Source organism: Theropithecus gelada, chromosome 11 (assembly GCF_003255815.1).
Source record: "Theropithecus gelada isolate Dixy chromosome 11, Tgel_1.0, whole genome shotgun sequence".
NCBI lineage: Eukaryota > Metazoa > Chordata > Mammalia > Primates > Cercopithecidae > Theropithecus > Theropithecus gelada.
In genome coordinates, this window is record NC_037679.1 from 29,290,803 (window position 1) to 29,316,658 (window position 25,856).

Genomic DNA, 25,856 nt, shown 5'->3' on the forward strand with positions numbered 1-25,856 from the left:
TAATGCCTAGAGTGAGTTCTTGATCTGTAACCTACTTGGATAATCTCTGGAGTCTTTTCTATTCTAAAATACTTTCAATTTAATGAAGAAAATTGCATAAGGAAATCATTTTACAGGGATCATTAACCAGCTAAGTGCAAGACAGGTTGAAGGTAAGAAGCCATTGAGATAGAGCACCATTTAGAACTGTTGCCCTTTTTAGTATAGGCATGCCAGTGAGTTCCTAGAGGAAGCTGGCTGCTTTGCAAATGGAAAAGGGGACACTTTGAGGCATCAGTTAAGGACTACTCTCTCCTACCCCCATAAAGATTTTAGAGGACTTTAAGTATGAATATTCAGGGATTTGGTTGCTATGATTTTATTTTTTTCATGTAACTTAGTATTTTTTGTTTCTAGTAAAATATTGAATAAAGAATGACATATTTTGCCATAAGTGTTTAAGGGATGTACTGTTAAAAAGTTTGTGCAGTGAAAATAATTAATGGAATAATTTCTTAGATCATATTCTTTTTAAGAGTTTCTGAAAAATGATCAATAAAGAATTTGTTTTGACTGTCTAACACCCTGCCAGATAAGAGGCAGGAATCTATTTAGAATGTGTTCATATAGTCCTCCTAATATTGTATTATTTGTAATTATCAGTTGTTAGATTGAAAGAAAAATTTGACTCAGAATTATAACCTTTTAAACTTTTTTAAAAAATTTGTTCTTTTATTCTTTGTAAAAAGGTTATAACCCTCTTTATAAGATGATTATAAGAAGGAAGGTGAGATGAAGTAGTATAGTGCTTTGTTGAGAAGTGCCCGATAAATTTTAATTTTACTGTCCCCCCAGTCACCTGCTCATACAGAACTCATTTATACATATTTATATTTTTGCCTGTTTTCGTTTTTTTATGCCAAGAAACTCCTTGAGTTCTTCCTATTTTTCTTTTTTTCAGCTGTATGTCCTATTCTTGGCATAATATTTTAGAGATGATTTTCTCTGATTGTTTCTAATTATACTAGTGAGAGGTTAGATTTTTTTTTCCCCCTTGATCCTATTCAGTTGTGATAGTTTGACTCAAGCATCTCAAAGTTAATGACTTGGTATATTTAGTTTCCCAAAACCAAATCTTTATATATACCTATCCAGTGCCATTAATTCTTTATGTTTTAAAGAAATTCAGTTTTTAAAATAAATTTAAAGTAACAATTATTGAGTATTCAGGGGTTGATGATCCAATTTGAAGTGATGTACTCTTTTTTGATCTTTTTGTACTACTTCAACAAAATGAAACTTAGACTTTTTGAAATTGTTAGCTGTTTTTGTGAAGATTAATTTTCGAAAGCTAAAATTAAACACTGAAAGTAAGTTACTTTATTCCATACGGTCTCTGTCCAGTTTTAGCACTAAAATCAATTCAAGGATGCCAATCCCTAATTGACCAAAGAGCCTTACCATTCTTGTTTTCTTCTCCAGATTTTTTTTGCTGATGTTCAGATAATTTCCAATCTCTAAAATATTCCTGAAATTATAAATTTTTATGATACAGCATAGAATAATATATATGTGGAGACTTGAAGGAGTCAAATCTCAGTGAGCCTTTTGTAGGGCTCAACGATTATTAAAAGGGGGCCAAAGGGGCACTAGATTTTTGAAAAATGTATGTTTGTTTATGGTGGTGAATGTGTAGAGAGGGTGAAAAGTAAAGGAAAAGTAAAACAAGAAAGAAAACTGATAGGTATGAAGATGAGAGAGAAAGAAAATGGAGGGAAGAGAGCAAGACGTGGAGATTTAGAAAAAAGGTTGAAAGCAGTGGGAAAATACATTAGAGGTGTTGCAATTAGTAGGCACTCACAGGGGTGCTAATCAGGAGTTCTGTTGGGCTCCCGTAGTGCTGCTATTAAGGAGCTAAGAGATCTAAATTCTAGTCCTAGTTCTTTGTGTTGCCATGGAGAAGTCAGTTAACTTATATGAGGCTCAGTTTCCTTATCTGTCTGGGAAATGGGAACTAGGTGATCTTTAAGATCTCTTCCGGCTCTAAAATTGTTTGACATTATCTTGGTGGTCAGTAACTGTGAGAAACATTCCTGAGGAAAATTTGCAGCTATAGCTGACTTCAGGACAGCATGTTTAGGGAGTAGGATGTAAGCTCCCTGAGGGTAGGGGCCTTTTCTGTTGTGTTCACTGCTGTATCCCCAGCAGCTAGCACAATGCTTGTTACATAGTAGGCATTCATTAAATGTTTGTTGAATGAATGATGTGAAAAGTATCATGTTGATGGTTATGAGCACACCTAGAAAGCCTTAAAGAAAAATGGTGTGCTTTAGGGAGGGAAAAGACAGATTTCTTCAGAAGAAATCTTAAGCAGGCTGATTTTTAATCTCTTATTCTTCCTTATTTTGTCCCAGATTCAGAGAAAGTGGCTACAGCTAGTGGCATTCTCATAGTCACAAAGCTTACGGTGATTGTAGACATACATAACAGTGTACATGTAATCTAAGCCAGTTCCCTTAAAGTATCTTACAGAAAGGCAGAACCAAGCTTGGGTCTTCATGAAACTTGAGTGAAAAGTATATACGTAGAATATATTAGCTATATTGAATTAGATTGATTGGATTCATTCAGTTGAGAGGCAAAGTTAGGCTACAAGCTGAGATACAGGCTGCCAAATTTAAGATAACAATCAGTGAGATACTCACTAACCACTCCTATCCCTAGGTTAGAAGGTGAAACATTATTATGCCAAAAGATAAAATCACCTTAAGTCCCTAGCACTGAAGTCATCTATTTACTGATTAGCTCTCACTCTATCTTATCCCTTTTATCTAATCTCTAGTTCAGAATAAGTTTGGTTGATGAAGCAGACTAGAAATAGAAAGCACTAAAAAGTGTAGGTCAGGAAGATAGAGGAAAGGAGGAGGAATTCGTAGACAGATATGACAGCGTAAGTGATAGCTGTACTTCTTGACTTTGAAGCATAAAAGGAAACAAAATAAACATATGCTATCTATGATAATTATCCTGGATTATTAAAAAAATATATAATTCCTATAAGCTGAATGAAAACTCAGGAAATATACATTTTTTTAAAAATAATTTATCCAAAGTGTTTTGTTTTGTTTTGTTTTGTATTGGAATGATAAAACTCTTAGTAGTCTTTAAAAAAATAAATAAACCTATTAGAATGTATAGTCCATCACCACACCTGGCTCCAGGGGTACTAGATAAATATAGGGCCATTATATTTTGACATCTTTTTAAATGTTTTAAAATTTTGTCTTTTATAGGTATATCAGTTTGAGTTTTTTTAACAGTTGCTGGCATTTTATGTTGGGGTTGTAAAAATAGTAATGTTGAGAAATACGTATAAATAGTAAATTGGCTTTTTCTAAAATATATTTTTAAAGGATCACATAAAATTAAAACTACTTCAGCAAAGTGGGGTTAAATGTCTTTCTGTATACATTAGTTGTGAATAAAGACATAAAAACACATGATTGCAAAATTTCATAATGGCCTCTTTGTATGTACACATGTACATATGTGCAAATAGGCCTTTAAGAAAATTTTAGAGCAATATCTATTCATAATATTGTAACTTATTTGTTAGTCATTGATATACTTTATAATGAAATTGAAATATGAAAAATAGGAATATGAAAGAAATATCCATTCATAATATTAAATTTCAGACTAGAACATATTTTTTTGTTAAAATCAGAGTTTATTTGGAATGAATCAAATATATCGATTTAAAATTTGCGTACTATGTTAGGTCATTAAAAGTGTCTTAAATTGCCAACTCCAGAAGATGGATAACAATTTCATTCCTGATGGCAATGAATTTCCTTCTTCTGAATTTTTTTATTAGGTGCACTAGGCCTTCCAATGAGGGGGATGAGCAACAATACCCCTCAGTTAAATCGCAGCTTATCACAAGGCACTCAGTTACCGAGCCACGTCACGCCAACAACAGGGGTACCAACAATGTCACTTCATACGCCTCCATCTCCAAGCAGGTATTTATTAATGGACCAGAATATTTTTCAGAATGTATCTTGGTAGAGTAAGCAAACTTTTAATTTTTTAATAAGGTAATTAATTATTTGATTTTCTGGTTCAGTGCCTTTCACTGAGGAAGAAAATACCTATGCTCTTTTTATTTCAGTGCAAATTGTTAAGTACAATACAAGTGGTTTTTATACTGCAGCTCTCATACTGGTTGTCAGTGGGGTGGATATCAAGGGTTAATCACTTCCTGGGGAGCTTTTTCAAAAGGCATCTGTCTTCCTCAAAGAAATATGTGCAATTTAAAATTCCTCCCCAGATGATTGTGATCATTGCTCCCTCACCACGCATCCATTGCTCTAATGAGCATAAAGTAAAACAGATGACATAGACTATACATTTAGTATGCAGAGGATAAAACGATATGCCTTTGAAATGAAATTATTCTAAATATGTGTGTGAAATACGTTTTATTTTATGTCACAGTCACACCAGTAGTTCTCTCATCTTAGATACCATGTCAGTTGCACTATAATTTGCCCTTTCTTGTTTATTTACTTTTTCTTTTCAAAGAGCTAGAATGACTAAAGAATTAATAAAAATTAGAACTGCAATTTGAAAGTATATTTGAGATTCTAGGGTTGGACCAATTGATTATTTATAGAGAATTTTAATGAGTGATTGTAGAGAGCTTATTTAGTATAATGGACTTCTTTTTCAGGGGTATTTTGCCTATGAATCCTAGGAATATGATGAACCACTCCCAGGTTGGTCAGGGCATTGGAATTCCTAGCAGGACAAATAGCATGAGCAGTTCAGGGTTAGGTAGCCCCAACAGAAGCTCGCCAAGCATAATATGTATGCCAAAGCAGCAGCCTTCTCGACAGCCTTTTACTGTGAACAGGTAAGATGTTTATTGATACTGTGTATAATTGTCTTTCTGGGTATACTCAGATTTGCCTTTTCATATTTTCACTTTGTTCTTGAGGTGTGGCTTCTCTTTAATAAGTGTGTTTCATCATACATTTATGTCCAAAGATTCTGTTACCATCACAAAACTACGTTTTCTTGAAAATCAGGTTGATTTTGGAAAGCACATTAAAACTTTTTGTTGTTGTTGTTGTTAGAAAAGGATTGTTCTTGGATTCACCACCAGGCAAATTTTAGTTGATATGTCCTCTCTTTATAAAATAAGTTGATTACCTGTGTGGTAAGAGTTCTAGGCTTATGAATAGAACTGGAGACATGTGTGACTGTTACTACTTTACTTTAGTTATACTTTGAATACCTTCTCAAGTAAGATTTGGTTTTGTGCATTGGAGACTTACCAACCAAAGACTTTTTAAGATCACATCTATAGTATTTGAAAACGGTATCATGTTTAGGGATTCAAAACAAAAAGATGGGTTTTGTACTTTTTCACTTCTCTTTGCATAGTCTTGCATATACTTTGCAAATAAGAGGAGTTACTCGTTTTGTTAGGATTTTCAAGCTGTTTGGGTAATTTGTATGAGAATTATGTCTGAAATACAACACTTTCTTGCAAAAGTGGTATTTAAGCTTGATTGCCTACATGTGTATGTATATTTTTTAAATGGAGAAATGTAGGGGCAAAATGACCTTGATCTAGTTGTTATTATCATACCTATTTGGTTCACTTTCTTCTGTCTAGTAAAATCTGAATTAAAAGAGGTTTAGCACATTTACTGTTTAATCTTCATTCCATAAACTCCGGGTTTTGCTTTTATTTAGATATCTATAATTTTACTGCTCTTTTAAATTTTAAAAAAGTTATTTGTGAAAGGTTATCAAAATTCTCATCTCCTTGATAGCTTTCTAACCTTATATCTTTATCGTAACTTTATCCTATCTTTGTGCATTCTCATAATATTGGGCATTGAATGTATATTTAAAATTTTGCCTTTCAGTATTGTTTCACATTCTGTTTTTAAAATATACTTTGCTTAAATTGTCAATGTAACATGGATCTCTAAAACCCTGCTTATTTCTACTATTGGCAGATTGTATTTATTATAAATTGTTTTCATCTCTGAGCACTTATTCCATGTTTGATGGTACCTGTAATAGCATCAGCAATTCTAATATGCTATTAAACAAAAATTTCCATTGACTTTCTGGCTCTTCTCTAGAGTGTTTGTTGTTTTGTCAGCTGCATGTTTTATCCAAAAATTGTTTCATTATAGGTTTATAGATTTAGTCAAAACCCAAAAACGCCTGTCATCTTCATACAGATTAACCCCACTTACAACATTGATACACTAAGTGCCTTTTATCAGAAGAATATATGACGTTAAAGACATGTGGTTTCACTATAGAATCTGCATTAACAATTCCTATTGACACTCTTAATTATTTGGCCTTGCTCCGAGTTCAGCCTTATTTTTTTTTTTCTTCACATGCTTAGTCTTTTACAAAAAAGGGAGGGAGGCATTTGTAACTATTTACGAAATACCAGTTGTGCGTTAGTTTAAAATTAGGGACACCATAGACTGTGTTTTCTTTTAAGTATATGAAAGATAAAACTATATTTAGATAAGAATGATGTATTTTTGAGCACTGAATTCAGTTTTAAAACGCACCATTCTGTTCAGGTCAACTATATATTTATTGAATGTCTGTTATGTCTTCCTGAACACTAAAGGGCAGAGGACGCAGGGAGGAGTTTGACATGGGAGGAGTATGACATAAACTCTGTCCATGAGGAGTTTATATTCTAGTTGGGAAAGATGGATACTGTATGAGAGATGATCTATTATGAAAAGTAATAATTGCAAGCTTTTACCAATAAAGAAGAAAAACAACTATTTAGCAAGAATAATCTTAACACTAACCTGCATATTTTTGAGGTTAGGTAATTCAGGTATCCAGTAAGTTGACTCTTCAAGTACACAAAATGTGCCCTGAATCTGTTTTCCTCAAGGTTCTCTGTTCCTCAATAAATTCTTGAGATTTTGTTTTTTAACTAATCTGCCTAAAATGTTCTGGTTCTCATTTGTTCATGGAAGGACTTTAGAGAAGTTTTCAAGTAAAGATAAAGAATAGATTCAGAAAAATAATACTAGTGTTGGTTTTGAAACATATTGTTATTTTATATGAAGAGACCAAAAATATACACTTCTGTTTTTCTTCATCTGAAAGTTAGTGTTCTTACTGTATATCTAAAACTATTTTCTATGTACCCAGTATGTCTGGATTTGGAATGAACAGGAATCAGGCATTTGGAATGAATAACTCCTTATCAAGTAACATTTTTAATGGAACAGGTAAGCGTATTCTGGAGCTAGTACCCTACAAAAAATATGATAGATTTATGAAATATAAAACAATTCAACACACTGGCCTTTAAATACTGTAGGATTTTTTATTGTGCTAGATGGTAGATTTTAATTCAGTGAGAAATAGGAATAGAATTCAATACAGTGAATAGTTGAGAGATATGTAAATATATATATTTTTTACTTGGCATGGTAACATAGTAATTTGTGTTATAACATCAGGATTATTTCCTTAACACCTAGAGAGCGCCTACACATTAACTTAGTTCGTATTTATGCCTCAAAGTATTTTGCTTCATAGCTTTTACTGTCCTCAGCCCTGCAACTGTACGAACTATAGCTTAGACTACGTTGGGTGGTATGACATTCTGGCTATGGAGATCCAAATTGAAGAGAACCTTTAAAATTGTATAGAACACTTACATTTTTTCTTAATAGTTTTAATAATACTAATGTTGGCATTTAACCTTTATGAATTGTTGATCCAGTTTTATATATAAAATTTAGTTACATGGAAAACCAACTCTGATTTTGACAGTAAAAAATTCCTGCAGTCTTTTGATTTATTTCTTTTATCAACTGCTTCAGATAGAAGAGAACAGGAAGCTTTGTTGCTATTTTGCTTTAGGTTTTACCCTCTCCACCCTACTGACCCTTTCCTGAGAAAGGAAATAAAGGATGTTATGATCATAGGAGCAAAAATGAACAGCATAATTGGGAGAGAATTAAGTGTAAAGGAAGTGAAAGGTAAAAGAATGCTCACTGAAATGGAGCGCTTGTAGAGGGGAGAGAAGATTTAATAAGGAAATGTCATTTGTAGCTATGAGCTTTTAATTTCTAAATGTTAATGTATGCTCAGCAGCACAGATTAATCACACAAGATTAAAAGCTTTGAAAAAAGATTCCAAATTTTAGCATTTGTAAGTGGTAGCTTGTGTTCAAGATGTAGAATGAAATAGTATATTCCATTGTTTCTAAAATGTACATTTCTTCATACTTTAATGTCTTTGAAATCAGGCTGCATCTGCATATGGTAATTTAGTTGTAGTTTTTTTTTCCTAAATGTGACGTAAAGTAACAAGTAAAGATGTCTGACAGTGCCATCTTAGATTCTGCATTATGGTTTTATACAGTGCTGTAAAACGAGAATTATTTTTTAAATTCTGTTTTAACTAAGCGTATTTTATGCTAGGAAAATGCCCAGTTCTTTCCTAAAAATATAGATTGGGGGTTGATTAACTTTTTTAGGTTAAAACATAGTCTCAAATAATATATGGCAAATTTAAATTCCATCTTGGAGGACCTAAAGATATGTATTAAAAGTTAATATATATTCAAAATGTATAATTAATTTATAATCAAAGAATTTGAGAAATTATAAGTTGAAGCAGGATAGAAATTGTTAATTTCTATTGTCTTAATGATAATTTTTTAATTCGAAGTTCTTAAACTGCAGAAATAAATTTATAAACTGCAGTTTTTGTAAACAGCAGGTATGAATGATTTATCCTTTACCCTTGTAATTTGAAATTGTCACCTGTCTTTGAATGTTAATAAATTAATGGTGTCTGTTGTTTTTCTGTCAACAAAGTAATCTTGAGATAACATTTGCTGTTTGAGATTCTTACAATTGTGAAATTTGGAGAAAACTAAAAATTAATTGGGAAATGGCAAAATAAACTGAAAATGGTGAAACAAAAATTAAAGAAAAGCTATAGTGCAGGCTAAAAGGAAGGTAGAAAGTTTTCTTCAAAAATTAAGAACACAAGGTTATAAGAATACTAAAAAGTTAAGAAATTGAGATGATTAAAATAGACAAAGTAGAGAAGTTGGGTTAAATTTTAATTTTTAAGGGAAGCCAGCTGATTGTTTTAACTTAAAATGAACAAAAATACATTTAATTTATTCTATATATATTTATTGAGCGCCTACTGTGTAATAGGTAATATAAACTTCTGGGCTTTGTATCATATTTCTATATTTCCAACCCATTTACCATATATGGGAACCCTACTGCTACCCTTTTGTACCGCACCCGTGTGCACACACATTTGTATATGAACGCAGTCAATTACAGGTGGAAGTCCTCAGGGCTTCTGCGTCACTGCCTGTGTCTCAGCTATCTTTCTGGCCATTTGCAGGAGGCACTATCATTGTCACCATTTGTGTGTAACCGAAGCTTCAAGCATTCTAGATACAACCTCCATCTGAGCATAATGAAAAGACCAGTTATATCGTAACAATCTCCCTCTTGTTAGCTCACAAGCTATAATTTTAGGTTACCATCTTCCACGGGGGAAATATATGCTTTTTCTTCTCTTTGTTATATCTCTAGGATTTGGGGGTTTTTATTATGCTGGTTGCGTATTGCTTTGCTAAATTGTTCATGAAATTCTTTGACATGAAATCAATCTGCAAGTATCTTTTGAGCAGCTACATACACCTTGTACAGTGCCGTGCATTATTTAGGAAGAAAGCACAATCATTTCTAATTATATTATAGTTGGTTTTTATAGTCTCTTAAAAATATTTGTAGAATCAGTAACCAGTGTTCTTTCTTATTATTTAGACGGAAGTGAAAATGTGACAGGATTGGACCTTTCAGATTTCCCAGCATTAGCAGACCGAAACAGAAGGGAAGGAAGTGGTAACCCAACTCCATTAATAAACCCCTTGGCTGGAAGAGCTCCTTATGGTAATTAAGCTTTTTAATGATGACCAGTGGGAAGTTTCCACTGTATGTGCACACACACATGCATTTACATGTACATATACATATGTTTGTGTATACGTATATGTTTGCATTTTTTAATCAGGTTAGTGTAATTTTTTCAGAATTGATATATTAAAAGTGATTTTTCTTCCCAGAATACCATGGTAGCAAAGTTAAATGGGAAAACTTTGTACAAAAACCCAAGAGGAAGTCCTCATTGGTATTCAGAAGTTATTTTCTTCTGTTATCCCTGCCTTAGTTTACCTTAGGTGATTTATTTTTATGGTCTGCCTTTTCTCTCCTTAATTGATCACACATTTTTTCAAAAGAATATATTCCTGGTGATTAATAATGACTGACTATACATTGAAGATGTTTTTCTGAGCCAAGGTTTCTCAACCTCCACACTGTTGACATTTGGGCCAGGTAATTCTTTGTAGAGAGGAGATCTGGGGGGCTGTGGTGTTTATATAGAATGCTAAGCAACATTCCTGGCCTGGGCCTACAAGATGCCAGTAGCACTCTCTGTTTCCAACCCCCACAGCCTCTATTGTGACAGACACAAATGTTTTCAGACATTGGCAGATGTCACCTGGGGAAAAAAAATTGTCCCCTGTTGAAAACCATTGCTCATGGGTCGTGTATAGCTTATGCAGACTCTTGGTCTCCATTAATATCCTTCATCACCCTTTTTCACTGTCTCTAATAAGAGATTTGGCTAATCAGGGATAAACAGAAATAAAGGAGGGGAAACATATGCAATAACAGTGTAACAATTTGGGCATGAAAATTCTGTGACAGCAATGTGGCTATACTGTTTTTATCACATAGTTTTTTTCTTTTGGGAAAACCTGATAGAGACCAGTAACAAAACGGTGAATTTAAAAGAATCAGTTCATCCATTATTTTAAGATAGAATTAATATTTGATCACATTTTCAACCAAGAAAGATTTCTGTGCTATTCAGATATGAATACAAATAACAGTATATGAAGAAGGGAAAAATGTATTGTTTATATTCTAAAGTTTCCAAATTAGTCTCCCCAAAATTAAAAAAAAAAAAATGATCTGCCCTGGAAGTTGAGTACCTAGCTACTTGATTCTCAGTTCAGACTCTAATGTTTTTAACCTTTCCTCATAGGTCCATTTTTTCATCCCTTTAATCATTCCCGTTGCTCTCCTTGGACCATCTCTAGTTTCTCCATATCGTTCTTGAATTGTGGAGCCCCAAACTGGATATTGTTCTCCAATAAGGGCCCGACTAATGCCAAGTATAGTGGGAGGATTATTTCCCAGTTCTTGCATGTTTTACATCTATAACATGGAGTCCAAGAAAATCTGAAATAATATGGAGTTGTTTTATAATTGATTGCAATTTGCTCACTCTGTAAGTCGCTTTCAAGTAGAATACTGACATATTCTTTTAAATTTTATTTTGTTCATTTGTATTTGACAGTTAACTGGTATTTATATCTAGTCAAATATTTAAATAAAACAAGCTTTTAAACCAAAATTGTTAATAATTAATCCAATATCAAATTAAATTTTTAAGCACCTACGCATGACAGTAGATGTACAGGATTACTATTGATTTCCCTTGTATTATTTTGTATGTTGAGTTATTAATCAGTAAATGAAAATTTAGTTCTTCATTGTTACCCTGGATACTAATTTTTTGAAGTACGCTTTCATAGCATTAAAAAAAAGAAAACTTTTGGTGTATTATCATGAGGAAAGTTAACTTTATAATCTGTAGCAAAATATCATAAGTATCAATTGCAATTCTCCGGATTATTTTCATTACATAGTTGGAATGGTAACAAAACCAGCAAATGAACAATCCCAGGACTTCTCAATACACAATGAAGATTTTCCAGCATTACCAGGCTCCAGCTATAAAGATCCAACATCAAGTAATGATGACAGTAAATCTGTAAGTAACTGAGAACTATGTGAGTGAGTGATGTAGTTTTTCCCTTCAGATTTCTCTTATATTAACAGTTACTTACTAAATACTGTTACAAAACTGTTTTATCTTGATATCTGTAATAATCTAACTTCTGAAGAATGTGGAAAAGCTTTATAACTTAGAAGATAGCCTATTTTTTTCCTATTTCATATAGGTTTGCAAATTTCTGTTGAACTTCTCAGAGTTAATTTAGACTTTTATTGTAGTCCCTGTCAGCTGGATCCCATGAAGTTTGATAATATAGCCTTCTAAGGAGCTGTGTTTTTCTTGAGTAAGTTTTCTCCTTGAAGAATTTATACACATTTTTATACCTGTGTTGATTCAGCCAACTCAGCTTCTTCTTTCTGACTTAACAAATATGTTTATTTCTTCCACATTTCACTGAAAATAGCTTTTCTGTGTGTGTGATGGGAGTTTATATATTATTAAAATAATTGATAAAGAAGATTGGTAAGAATTAGAATAAGTACAAAGTTTTAAAGCTTATATGTTCTAACTTATCTTCGAGGTAGCTTTGGTGATTTTAGGTAATGTACTGTATTTAGTTTCTCTTTTACATGAAAGCATTGAGGAGTGTAACTTCAAGTGTATCCCAAAGCATAAAGACCTGAGAAAGAGATAGATTTTTTTTTTTTCTGTGACTGAAGATCTGAGATAAATAAGAATATTTTCCCTTGATTCCTTTTTCTTTAAATACTCAACTGTGGATGATATAGGATTTATTTGTATACCATGGAACAATGATGGAAACAATTTTCTATAGAACTTGAAAAACAGGTAATAATTTACTACCAATTTAAATATAATAAAGAATGAATAGCAAGGTATTAATATGTGAACTTTAATTTGTATACTTAACAAATTTTAATGTCACATTTAATTTTTTTCATGCTAGAATTTGAATACATCTGGCAAGACAACTTCAAGTACAGATGGACCCAAATTCCCTGGAGATAAAAGTTCAACAACACAAAATAATAACCAGCAGAAAAAAGGGATCCAGGTGTTACCTGATGGTGGGACTCTAGAAATCTATGTCAAAGATGTTATAGAATGCTTTTTTTTTTTTTTTTTTTAACTTTTCCTTGAAAATAAAAGCAACTGTGTTTTTTCTACCCAGGTCGGGTTACTAACATTCCTCAAGGGATGGTGACGGACCAATTTGGAATGATTGGCCTGTTAACATTTATCAGGGCAGCAGAGACAGACCCAGGAATGGTACATCTTGCATTAGGAAGTGACTTAACAACATTAGGCCTCAATCTGAACTCTCCTGAGTAAGTTTTTTCTGTTTTTCCATGTCTGTATATAATACCTCTTCAGACTTCCAGTTTTTAATATCATGTCATCAAATTATCTCACCTACTGCTACTCATTGTAATCTGTTTTTTCTCTGGGTCATTCCCTTTCATATTAGCTCTTAGATCACTGGCACTCTGCAGTATTCCTTTTATAATTTGGCATTTTATATGTCTGTGTGTGTGTGTGCATGTGCGTGCGTGTGCAAGTATGTATATGTGTGTGTGTATGTATGTGTATATATATACACACACCTTCCACAATCCTGAAATCTCAGCTCCTTGAATTTCTTTCCTCCAGGAATTTTTGTCCTGTAGTATCCTTTAGCCACTCCTTTAGTTATCCTTTTGACCTAGTCATTGTTAGTAACTGCAGTCTCTCAATTTTAAAATCTGTGCTCACATGCTTTCCGATTTCCACTTTCTATTTTCTATTTATCTTCTTCTGGTACTGTAATTCCTGTAATCATTTCACTCCACCGGGGCCTTCAATCTATTGATTCTTCTGTGTTTTAACTGTTCTTCGATATCCCTGTCTCTCTTCCTCTGTAATCAACTCCCTTCTTACCCATGAAATTCTGTGGTCAGTCGTAATTGTTCATTTACATATCCCGTGACTACTTTGCCATTTTCTCATGTTGTTATACTTGCATGGCCAAAGCTACAGTACTGGTTGTTTCTGCCTATTTCATTCCTGACCTGTGCTACTGAGCCCTGCTAGAGAAAAACACATGGTATCACTGCCTGGGCTTCCTTTATTTTCGTACCCAGGAACCTCAAAAGTAGGCTCTTAATTCTACCAGGGATAATTATACCTTGCATGCTTAGTCCATTTACTCTTTTCTCTCTTACGCAATTACGCACACTTCTGCACACCCCTAATACCTTTTCTCCTTGTTCTTACTATCAAATGATGACCTTGCTTTTTACTTTTACTGTCCTAAGAAAGTTGGAAGCAATTAGAAGAGCACATTTAGCACAATCTAGCCACCAAATCTGACTACCTACAGCCATCTACATCTACGTTATTCTTGTCTTCCACCCTATTACTGCAATTGACCCATGCGTTCTACTTAACAACAGATTTTCACACTTTGTTGGGTCATTTTCATCAACACAGAAATACATTGTTACTTCTCTCATCTTAAAATCTTCCTTTGATCCAATCTCCTCTGTAAGTTACTTTCCCATTTCTTTATTTCCCTTTGAAGCAAAACTTTTCAAAGAATCATCTCAATTCCTCCAACTTGGTCTTCTCCATTCTCTGGTAAGCCCATTTCAGTCAGGATTTTGTCCCTGCCACTTCACTAAAGCTGCTTTTATTCAGGTCACCAAATGACCTCTATGTTATTAAATTCAGTGATCACTTGGAGGAACTCTTGCTCCTTAATACACATTCTCATCCTTGAATTTGAGAGCACCATTTTTTACATCATCCTCACTGGTTGGTCTTTTTCAATTTCCTTTGCTGGTACCTCCTCCTTTTCTTCTTGACCTCTTTGTGTCATTCCTCTTCTCTGCATTTATATCCTTGATGGTCTTTTCTAGTCTTACTGTTTTAAATACCATATATATTAAGGAATCCCAAACATATGTTTCCATTCCATACTTCTGAGTGTGAGATTTCTACATTCAATTGCTAATTAAATATTTCTTGAATTATCACCCCCCAACTTACTCTGTCTACAGCCTTTCCAATCTCAGTCAGTGGTAACTCTGTACTTCCAGAAGCTTGACATTATTCTTAACTCCTCTTTCTTTTATACCCCATAATCAGGCTTTTGCCAAAATATATACAGAATCTGACCAAAGTTCGCTACTTTTTAACTGCTACCACCCTTGTTTGAATCATTCTCTCTTGCCTGAATACTCCATTAGCCAGTCCCTGGGGGTCCCTGATTGTCCTTATCCCCCTTCTCATACAATCTCTTCATATAACAGCCAAGAGAGTCCTTTTTAAATAAATTACTCCTCTGCTTAACACCCAGAAAAAGTTTGTGGTTTCATTATGATTAAAAACCCCAATTTTTTTTTTTTTTTTTTTTTTTTGAGACAGGGTCTTGCTCTCGTTGCCCAGGCTGGAGTGCAGTGGTTCTATCTTGGCTTACTACAACCTCTGCCTCCCAGGTCCAAGCGATTCTCCTGCCTCAGCCTCCTGAGTAGCTGGGATTACAGGCATGTGCCACCATGCCCAGTTAATTTCTGTATTTTTAGTAGAGACAGGGTTTCACCGTGTTGGCTAGGCTGGTCTCAAATTCATCACTTCAAGTGATCTGCCCACCTTGGCCTTCCAAAGTGTTAGAATTACAGGTGTGAGCCACTGCACCTGACCAGAAACCCCAAATCTTTACAGGCCTACAAGGTCTTACATGATTGTTGTTTGTCCCCTAACCCCACCTCAACAGCTTTTCCCTTTGTTCACTGTATTCCAGCTTCACTGGCCACCTTGTATCTCAGACATGTCAGTCATGTCCCTGCCTTAGTTGCTTTAGCAGTTCCCTCAGACTAGAAGAGTCTTCTGCCAGATAATTAATATGATTATCTCCCTCATAGCCTTCAAATCTTCAGATCTGACCACCTTAATGAAACCTAATTGACCACCCTATTTAATAATTATCTGTCCAGTCTCCCCTCCCAGTTCCCTCTAACATGGGCCATTGTTTATTTATTCTGTTAATTGATTTTTGTCTGCCTCCCTCCAATCCACCATTCCTCAACCAGAAAGTAAGTTTCATGTTGTCAGTGATCTTGTTTTGTTCACTGACATGTCATAAGCTCCTGGAACAGTGCCAGGCGTATAATAGGCACTCAGTAAATATTTGATGAATTTAAACTTTTACAAATAGTTACTCATTTTTCTTCTTGCCACATAAATAAGTGGGAAAGTAATTTAAATTGGGAGCATGGTATCAAAGAATTTAAAGCATCTTGAGTTGAAATCAAGTAAAAGTAGAAAATTTTTAATCATATGTTTTGTATATTGTGATATGTTGTGTTATTTGTACTGTGTTGCAAGAATACTGAGGGAAGGAGTCTTATCATATTTTACACACACACATACACCTCCCCCCCCCACACACACACACACGCATTCTTCGTCTGCTTCTGTATAAGTCAGTAAACCCAAGTACGGGAATTAGAAGTAAAGATGGTCATTTTACATTTGGAGTCTTAGTTTTTCCTGAAATAAAATTAGAAATCTGTTTTTCTGCTTTGGATTTCAAAATGTTTTCTTTTCCTCCTTATTCAGAAATCTCTACCCCAAATTTGCATCACCCTGGGCATCTTCACCTTGTCGACCTCAAGACATAGGTAGGAGAATCTATTTGTGTTTAGGCCTTTTAAAAAGAAATTTACAACTGAGAATCAGTTAATAAGGCTTTTTTCATTTTATTATCCAGACTTCCATGTTCCATCTGAGTACTTAACGAACATTCACATTAGGGATAAGGTGAGTGTAGTTTATTATTCTACTCAGTCAGCACGAATTTATCTATTTTTCACGTGTTTTTCAGTTCAGGCAGCATACTATTTTTGAAATAATTAGTAATGGTCTCAGGGATATGCTTTCATATGTCCATGTTAACTTGTTAAATGGTAAATGTTAGGACTGGTAAAAAATAAAAATTCTTATATTTAACTACAGGTTACAACCATAACCACAGTTGATGGGAATAAACTAGATTGGAACATTTGATAAATTTCCTTCTGATAATCCTATTTTATGATCTTAGCAGTAAAAAGATTTTCTTTACAAGTATTACAGATACAGTGTTTTTAATGAGATGATCTGTATCTTTAAAAACTATTTATGACCTTGACTTTTCTCTGTATTTTTTCATTTCCATTTTTTTAAATCACCTAAAATTCTAATTCTAAAGTAATTATTAACAACAAATTACAGCTTAATCTCTCTTTTTTCAATCTAAGAAAGAAAATGGTGGCACTTTTTGCTTTAGAACTGAGTGTTTCTATTACCAAAAAAAATTCACAATGATATCTAAATTTTAGCCTTGGGAAACAACAATTTAGTGAAAAAATAATACATTTTTGTTATATATTTGTGTATAAATATGTATGTGTATGTATGTATATATGACAGCATTCTGAGGGTGCCTTACAGTTCTGTGGTCAAGTGGATGTTGATGTTGTGGCCAGGCAAGTAAAAGGGATACCTTTCTCAATGTCTTTTAATACTTCAGTAGATGGAAGGCAAGAAGTATGAGATGGAGAGGTCTCCTATTTTCTATTTGTGGATTGTGTGATTTGCTGTCACCCCCACTATAGAGCTCTTTTGCTCCAGTTACCTAAGCGTTCCAGAACCTTTTCTTATTGCCAATTCGAGAAATACTAATTTAGGAGAATTTGTCACGTGGGGGCTGCTGCCTGAATAGGCATAGCATGAATGGAGAGAAAAATTACATTCAGATAATCTGTAATAGCCAAATAAGTATTTAGATATAGGATCAAATAACAAGGTAAAAATGTTGTTTTGGTACACTTTTAAGGTTTATTTAAATGTGAAAATTTCTTGGTAGGCAGTTATGTTTCTACCTTGTGGAGAGAAATGTAAAGCAGTTATCTTTCAGGCATCTATTTAAACAAACTAAAAAGTCATTTCTTTCTGGGTTTTGTATTCATCATCTGTGATTTGCTGGAAGCATACAACTGACTTGTGAATCACTGTCAGATATAGATTCAGTTAACATTTTTTATAAGCCTTCTATATATTTGGTACTCTACAAGGTGCTTTCATATACCTTCACTCATTTTATTTACTTTCTTAGTAACCCTCATAGGTGTCATTGTCCACATTTGACAAGTAAAGCTAAGAGATGTTAAATAACTAGGACACAGTCATATTAATGAATAATAAAACCAGGACTTGAATACAAGTCCTAGATCTCTGAGCACAATGCTATTGTTAGCATCATTTCCCCATTGGGTATTAAATCCTTGTAGTGGATCTTGCTTGGAAGTTTTTATTGAGCTTTTCTTCCAATCAGCATATCAAATAGATGTATCAGAAATAATTGTTTAAATGACTTGAGTCATTTAAATGAGGAAATTGCCTTTTAGAGTCATAACTACCTATCTGTGTAATCATGTAATAACAGTTATCAACTACAAAGTGGGGAGTTTCTGTTTATCTCTCCATTTTTACTTCAGTAGTAGCAACTATATGTTAGGATTTGTAGATTTGTTTTATATTTCAGAATAAGTTATTTTTCTTTTTCAGCTGGCTGCGATAAAACTTGGCCGATATGGTGAAGACCTTCTCTTCTATCTCTATTACATGAATGGAGGAGACGTATTACAACTTTTAGCAGCAGTGGAGCTGTATGTTCAAAGTATTTTAATCACTTTTGTATTATAGTGGATCTTGACTATGCCGAAAACGTCTTTCTTTAAGTGATGATGGCTATCTTTAAATGGAACTATTTCTCCATCAAGAAATTTATTTTTACATTCATTAAAGTGAATTTAATTTAGATTAAAACCATATCTTACCATGGCTTCATAATCTATATACATAAAAAGAATGTCAAACTTAATGCTGAAGCTAGGTGCAGTGGCTCACACTTGTAATACCCAGCACTTTGGGAGGCTGAGGTGGACAGATCACTTGAGGCCAGAAGTTAGGGACAGCCTGGGCAGCATAGCAAGACCACATCTCTACAAAAAATAAAGAAAAATATTAGCGAGGTGTGGTGGCACACATCTATATAATCCTAGCTACTTGGGAGGCTACAACAGGAGGATTGCTTGAGCCCAGGAGTTTGAGGTTTCAGTGAGCTGTGATTGTGCCATTGCACTCTTTCTAGTGTGGCTGATGGTGCAAGACCCTGTCTCTAAAAATAATTAATAAATGCCAGATTTTGTAAGAACGTAGAATTGACATAACTCATGGGTTTGGTGAATCTAATTTTTGTAAACATGTGAGTTATACGATATGATTCAAGACTATAGTTTTTACTCCTTGTGGAACCATATGTATAAATAATTAGATATTGAATTTCATCATTTCATAAACATTATTACTTATAAGCAAGGCACTGCATATTTGTTGTATGTTTTGAAGTGCTGATTAAATAAAGTACACATTTTCATTATCAGCAGCCTATTGGCCAATATAAACAAATATTAATGTAAAGAAATTGGTTCATTGATAACTTTTTCCCTGAGCAGTTCTGTATTTACCTGATGCTCTAAAAATAAGTTTTCTGTCGTTACTCATACATATAGTTGGTAACACATTTTGTTATCAATAGACAATTCTGTTTATCATGTTTACTGTAAATTATTAGTAATTATTTATGACCTTATGATTGGGAGAACTTTTCTCAAATTTAAGTATTTCATAGCATTTCTAATAACATTTCTATAAATGGCTTTCGATCAAATAGTGTAAAGTATAAAATTCACTATGTTGATAATGAATTGTTTCATTTCACAACTGAGAGGATTTTTCCTTTATGTTTTTCCTTCATTTTTGTGAGAATAGAGATTATTACTTGTTCCTTTTCATTGTTCATGAGTAAATAAATACATTCAGGCACTCATTCATCTATCACTGGCAGTTCTGTTTTCATATTTATGTCTTAAAAACTACCTCATTATGTTGGTAGGAAAGCATTTCTTTACATGGAGGTTTATTTTGTGGGACATTACCTCCTTTGGATGCTACTTCCTCAGTTTACAAGTAGTGTAAATTCTCATTGACTCTTGTATGAATTGTAATGGATTTTCTCTTAGGTTTTGAGAATTTAGAATCTGAAATTTGAATTAAATATATTCAGTATAATTTTTCAAAATACTCTATTTTCAAGTTACTTAAAAAATTATGTGGAATTTACATAGTTAATTCAGATATACTTTGTATTTAGTTTCTTATCAAATAATGCGAATAGTTGGAGATACCTCAATTTCTTTTGAGTGTTAAGAAGAGCAAGAAAGGAGTGAAGTTTTTGTAACATTGTGTCTTTATTTGGTCTGCCTATGCTTTTATCACATTGCTTATAAAACTTTTAAAATCCTTGTTTGTATAAAAAGTTTTAGTTAAATAAAGGTGTGTGTATTAATTAGTGTGCCTTCTGGACAAATTAAGAAATAATTTTTCTGTATTTCAATAGGGTTGTATTTAATAACATAATAAATGAGTAGGAAGCATTCATATTTATTTATTTTATGTGTAATTTTTTTTTCCCCCTGAGGAAAGCTTTACAAAATGTAGAACATGTTTGATGTAAGCCACAGGGAAAAGTTAATTATCTTTTCTTTTAAAAATTGAAGTTTTAACCGTGATTGGAGATACCACAAAGAAGAACGAGTATGGATTACCAGGGCACCAGGCATGGAGCCAACAATGAAAACCAATACCTATGAGAGGGGAACATATTACTTCTTTGACTGTCTTAACTGGAGGAAAGTAGCTAAGGTATATTTTTTTCCATGTGCAAATGTATAAATCTAAACTTGAAAAAAGAAGCATCCTCTTTTATCTGTTTGTAAGTACCAATACATCCAATTCCAATAATGTGCCACATATTTGCCAACTCTTTTGCTCCATCTCCTTGGCTTGACACTCTTAGAAGAGTGTCCCAAAACAGTTCATTTCACTGATAGTTCCATTATTGAATTTGGTAAGAGATTTTGTAATTTTGCACAAGCCTTGGTAACATTCGAAATATTTTTTGTGTCTACTGCATTGTAAAATAAAGATACTCTCTTGCAACCCCAGTCATATATTTTTATATTTTTGCAACTTTAAGCAAGGATGAGATTTTTCTAAAAGCAGTATATAAACAGGCTTTTTACATTTGGACTAATTGCAGGAAATACATCTGAATGTTTATTTGCGAGTAATTTTAAGAAAGAAAATTACAGGCTTAAAGTTAACCATGACTATTTCTGTGACTGTTTTGCTAAATATTGGGGAGAAACCAGCTATGGAGAAATGTTGATTATTTTATTTTGGTTTTGCAACTTTTCCTCACTTAAACACCTTTCTAACTGTCCCATGTGCAAAATTTTCATCAGTGTCAATTCATGTTTCATATTTGTGTTTATTTAGTACCTTGTGTTTATTTAGTCTGCCTAGTAGAGAATATAACCCACATTATCTGATTTCACAACTCCATGATTTTTCTGATACATTTTCCATCAATGATTCTTAGGACTATAAATTAAAGAGTTAAATTTGTTTGTTTTAAATAAATTTAAACAGAAGAAAAATGTTTCTGACAGTTCTTTGGACAATTTTTTAGTTGTCGATTTGTTTTTTTGTTTGTAGGTTTGAATCTGCTTTACTAAAATTATTATTAAAAAAGGTAAAACATTTTAAGAAGACAATGTAAAATGCTTACCAGAGATATTTATCACAAAAATTTTTACATCCCAAGAGTTCATGTAAAACTCAAAAAAAGGCCGGGCGTGGTGGCTCACACCTGTAATCCCAGCACTTTGGGAGGCTGAGGCGGGTGGATCACGAGGTCAGGAGATCAAGACTATCCTGGCCAACATGGTGAAACCCCGTCTCTACTGAAAATACAAAAAAAATCAGCTGGACATGGTGGAGGCTGCCTGTAGTCCCAGCTACTCAGGAGGCTGAGGCAGAAGAATGGTGTGAACTCGGGAGGCGGAGCTTGCAGTGAATCGAGTTCACACCACTGCCTGGGTGACAGAGTGAGACTCTGTCTCAAAAAAAAACAAATCAAAAAAAGAAATAAAAACAGATGTCCCCTAACAGACAACACCAAATAAGATCCACATAAGAAATTAAATCTTTCATTTTTTTTCAGATGTGTCTCAGTAGTAAATGTCTTTACTTCTCAGACCAAGTCCACATACTGTATTTTATATTTGAATTATTCTAACAGTTCCAATTTATGTGAATATTGTGTTTTCAAAAAGCATATTTATGAGTTAACCTTTTAGTTACATAATCACATTAATTAAAAATAGTGCCTGAGATATTATGTATGTTACCTGCTTTTTAAGATATATAGTATATATAGAAAGCTATAGCCTTTATATCATGGATTTGAATTTAACTCCTGTTGCTGTTATTTATGCTTTGACCTTCTACAATTTTCTTTTTCATGCCTGTTTCCTCTTTTGTAAAATTGAGGTGAGATTTTGCTCTAAGTTTTTATGAAGATTAAATTTCGTATATATTTATATACACACACACATACTGAGTACAGTGCTTGGCACATGTTGGGTATCTGATACATCTTGGTAGTTGTAGAAGTTTACTGCTATTGTTTTTATCATCGTGATTGTAGCTACTGTTCTTGCAAGGATGAAAAAATTAGAGCTGATTGTTAATTAGGTTAAGTCATTGGTTCTCAGACTATAGCTTGTATCAGAATTACCTGGAAAACTTGTTAAAACACAAATTTCTGGACCATACCTCCATCGTTTATGATTTAGTGAGTCTGTGGGTGAGGCCTGAGAAATGCATTTCTAACAAGCTCCTAAGTGACACCAGTGATGACATGCTGGTCCTGGTCCAGAACTATATTTAAAGAACCTGTGGATTAGGTGATGCTACAGGAGTCAAAAACATCTTTGGAAGAAGAAAAAAAAATTATTAGGAAATAACTGAAGTTTTCTCCATTCAATTTGAACATTTTTGCTCAATATTATTGTAAATTATTCCAAACTTACATATGTAAAAAGGGGTGGATATTTGCAGTAAACAGCTACCTAATTTTAGTTAAATTTTAGTTAGATATATGTGTGAGGAAATCAACTTGTGAGAAAGTCAGCTTTCCAGAATTAAGTTCTCCTCATAAAGTTAAATATTTAGAAAACAATGTTAACATTAATGTAGGACCCCTTTAATTTCCCGCAAAAGCAATTCCTCAATCAGGTTAATGTCATTTTAAAGAAAATTGTATCTATCTAAATGGATTTACATATTTTATATACATTATATATAAAACATAATTTAGCTCAGTTTTATCTATCTCATGTACAATTAAGCTTTTGTCTTTTTAAATGTTTTAACTGTGAAAAATGTGAGAAATAATATCATCAAGTTACTCCCTCAGAAATCTCTTTCAAGGTAATAGTTTGTTGGTCCCTTGCACGACACGCTTTAAAATTATTTTCATAGTAATGAAAACAGGCAGAATTGTTGGTACTAAGATATTAATAAGCAGCTCACTCTTGGTTATATTAAAATACAAATTCATGCACTTAACATTTTGAAGTTACATTATATTCACAGAATAGATTTTTCAAAAATTTTTTTAAAGGATGTGTTCAGTGCTTTCCCAGAATATTGATTAGGAATTAAGAAATCTAGGACCTGTTCATGAGTATATTTATTAACAGCCTTCATCAAATTATAGAAAATCCATTAATATGTCATGTCCAAATTAACTTGAGTCCCCATCTGTAAAGTGGGTGTGCCTTACTATTCACAGTTAAAGAATGTATATTAAATAACCTCAATTCATTGTAAGAAGCCTGCAGTATGAATTAATATTTTAATAATAGCTGATATGGTGTTCTTGAAAGGTACTGAACTGCTCTACACCATAATCCTGGAGTCTGTTCATAATACTTTATGTCCATTCATAATATTTTGTATGAGCATTTTCCCCAAATCACTTACTATTTTCAGGTAATTGTAATATTTATTAAGGGAATAGATAATCTAAACCAGAACTATTTCTTATCCTCTAAAAATTTTGTGACCCTGAGTTCTAGAATCCAATCCATTATTTATTTACGGAATTGCCTGTAAATCAATAATATATACATTAAAATGTTGATATTGGGTGGGCATGGTGGCTCATGCCTGTAATGCCAGCACTTTGGGAGAATGAGGCAGGACCATCACTTGAGGCCGGGAGTTCACGATCAGACTGGGCAACATAGCAAGACTCTGTCTCTACAAAAAAGAGAGAGAGAGAGAGAAACATAGCCAGGTGTGGTAGTGTGCTCCTATAGTCCTAGCTACTTGGGAGGCTGAGGTGGGAGGATTGCTTGAGCCCAGGAGTTCAAGGTTGCAGTGAGTGAGCTGTGATTGCATCACTATACTCCAGCCTAGGTGACAGAGCCAGATGCTATCTCTATTTTTTTTTTTAATTTAACATTGTATTTTGCTTATTCTTTCCTTTTAGATACTCATAACTTTTTAGCAGGCCATGTTCTCCTGTGTCATTTTGCTGGAATTACTCATATTTCACTAATTTTAAATTTGCAGTAATTCAGATAGTATATATAATCTTCATGCATAATTTTTTTAAAATAATTTCTTCTACAGTGAATTTTTAGGTGATAGAGGCTGCCTTATTATTAGTAGCTTTCTCAAAGACTTAAAATTTAAGAATTCTTTTGGCCTAATTTGACCTCGTAGATCTATCGGAATTTCTAACAATTAAGATTTTTTATGTCAGTCTGATATAAATGTGATTTTTCATTAATTTCACTGTTACATATTAGTACGTCCTTATACTTTAGTAATACGTACTTTTCTTCAAAGATTATTTCTAATAACTGTATTTAAGATAGTATGCTACTTCGTAAAATTTAAGTTAATGTGGATTTATTATACAGGTTTAGCATTCTGATTCAAAAATCTAAAACCTGAATACTCCAAAATCTGTAACTTCTGAACACTAACATGGTGTCACAAGTGGAAAATTCCATACCCTACACCTTTGCTTTCTGATGGTTCAGTGTAGAGTGTAAACAAACCTCATTTTGTGCACAAAATATTAGTAACATTGTATAAAATTGCCCTCAGGCTATGTGAATAAAGTATATATAAAACAAATTAATTTCATGTTTAGACTTGGGTCCCATCCCCAAGATATCTCATTTTATATGTATAAATATTCCAAAATTCCAAACAGTTCTGTTCCCAGAATAAGCAAAATCTCAGATAAGAGATACTCAACATGTAGGTAAGAGAAAGCTAACATTTCATGAGAATTTGAGAAAACACTTCTGCGGTGTATGTTTCTCTACATAAGTAGATCAGTGATTACATTAATGTTTTTATAATATTTGACTATATGAATCCATTGCATTCAGTTTTGCTTGAATTGAACAAGTAATGTTTGGAGAATACATAACCTAATTTTATTAATAGAAGAACTAAGGTATTAAAAAGTTGTCTAAAAAGTATTTGGAACTCTTTCTAGCCTTTGCAATCATTGTATTATAATCTAGAAATCCTTTTTTTTCACTAAAAGCAAATAGATAATAGACCCTCTAATGTATCATTCGATAATATTAGAAAAATTAAATGTTTTGTTTCTAAAACAAAGAAAGCTTGTGTTTATTAATTCATCGTATGTTAATTACACACCTGCTATGGGCTTGGCACTATTCCAAGTTGTAGGTAGTAGTATACAAAGTAGATAGACACTTGATCCTACAGAATGTAGGAGGATGTGCATGTGTGTAGTGTGTGTGTGTGTGTGTGTAACATAAACATGTAAATGACGTTACCAGTAATCAAGTTAAAGTAACTTTTATGTGTTTCAAGAAGAATAAAAATATGTGGAAAACAAGATTTTAAAATTTGGAAGGCAAAATTTGACCTATATAATTTCTAAATCTCT

At 33.2% G+C, this 25,856-nt stretch overlaps 1 protein-coding gene across 5 annotated transcripts in view; it reads left to right on the forward strand.

The window, feature by feature from the left end:
- The window catches only part of CNOT2 (CCR4-NOT transcription complex subunit 2), a 109,455-nt gene that overhangs the window by 80,079 nt on the left and 3,520 nt on the right, over positions 1–25,856 (forward strand). For 4 of the 5 annotated variants that reach the window (XM_025401496.1, XM_025401494.1, XM_025401493.1 and 1 more), the window contains 11 exons: positions 3,857–4,004; positions 4,715–4,897; positions 7,198–7,277; positions 9,859–9,984; positions 11,811–11,935; positions 12,867–12,987; positions 13,092–13,248; positions 16,520–16,581; positions 16,671–16,720; positions 18,509–18,609; positions 20,563–20,707. In XM_025401496.1, the coding sequence (XP_025257281.1) occupies positions 3,857–4,004; positions 4,715–4,897; positions 7,198–7,277; positions 9,859–9,984; positions 11,811–11,935; positions 12,867–12,987; positions 13,092–13,248; positions 16,520–16,581; positions 16,671–16,720; positions 18,509–18,609; positions 20,563–20,707 (1,298 nt within the window). Of the gene's footprint in view, positions 1–3,856; positions 4,005–4,714; positions 4,898–7,197; positions 7,278–9,858; positions 9,985–11,810; positions 11,936–12,866; positions 12,988–13,091; positions 13,249–16,519; positions 16,582–16,670; positions 16,721–18,508; positions 18,614–20,562; positions 20,708–25,856 lie in introns of all 5 variants that reach the window. The other variant, XR_003121748.1, reaches the window with a different exon arrangement.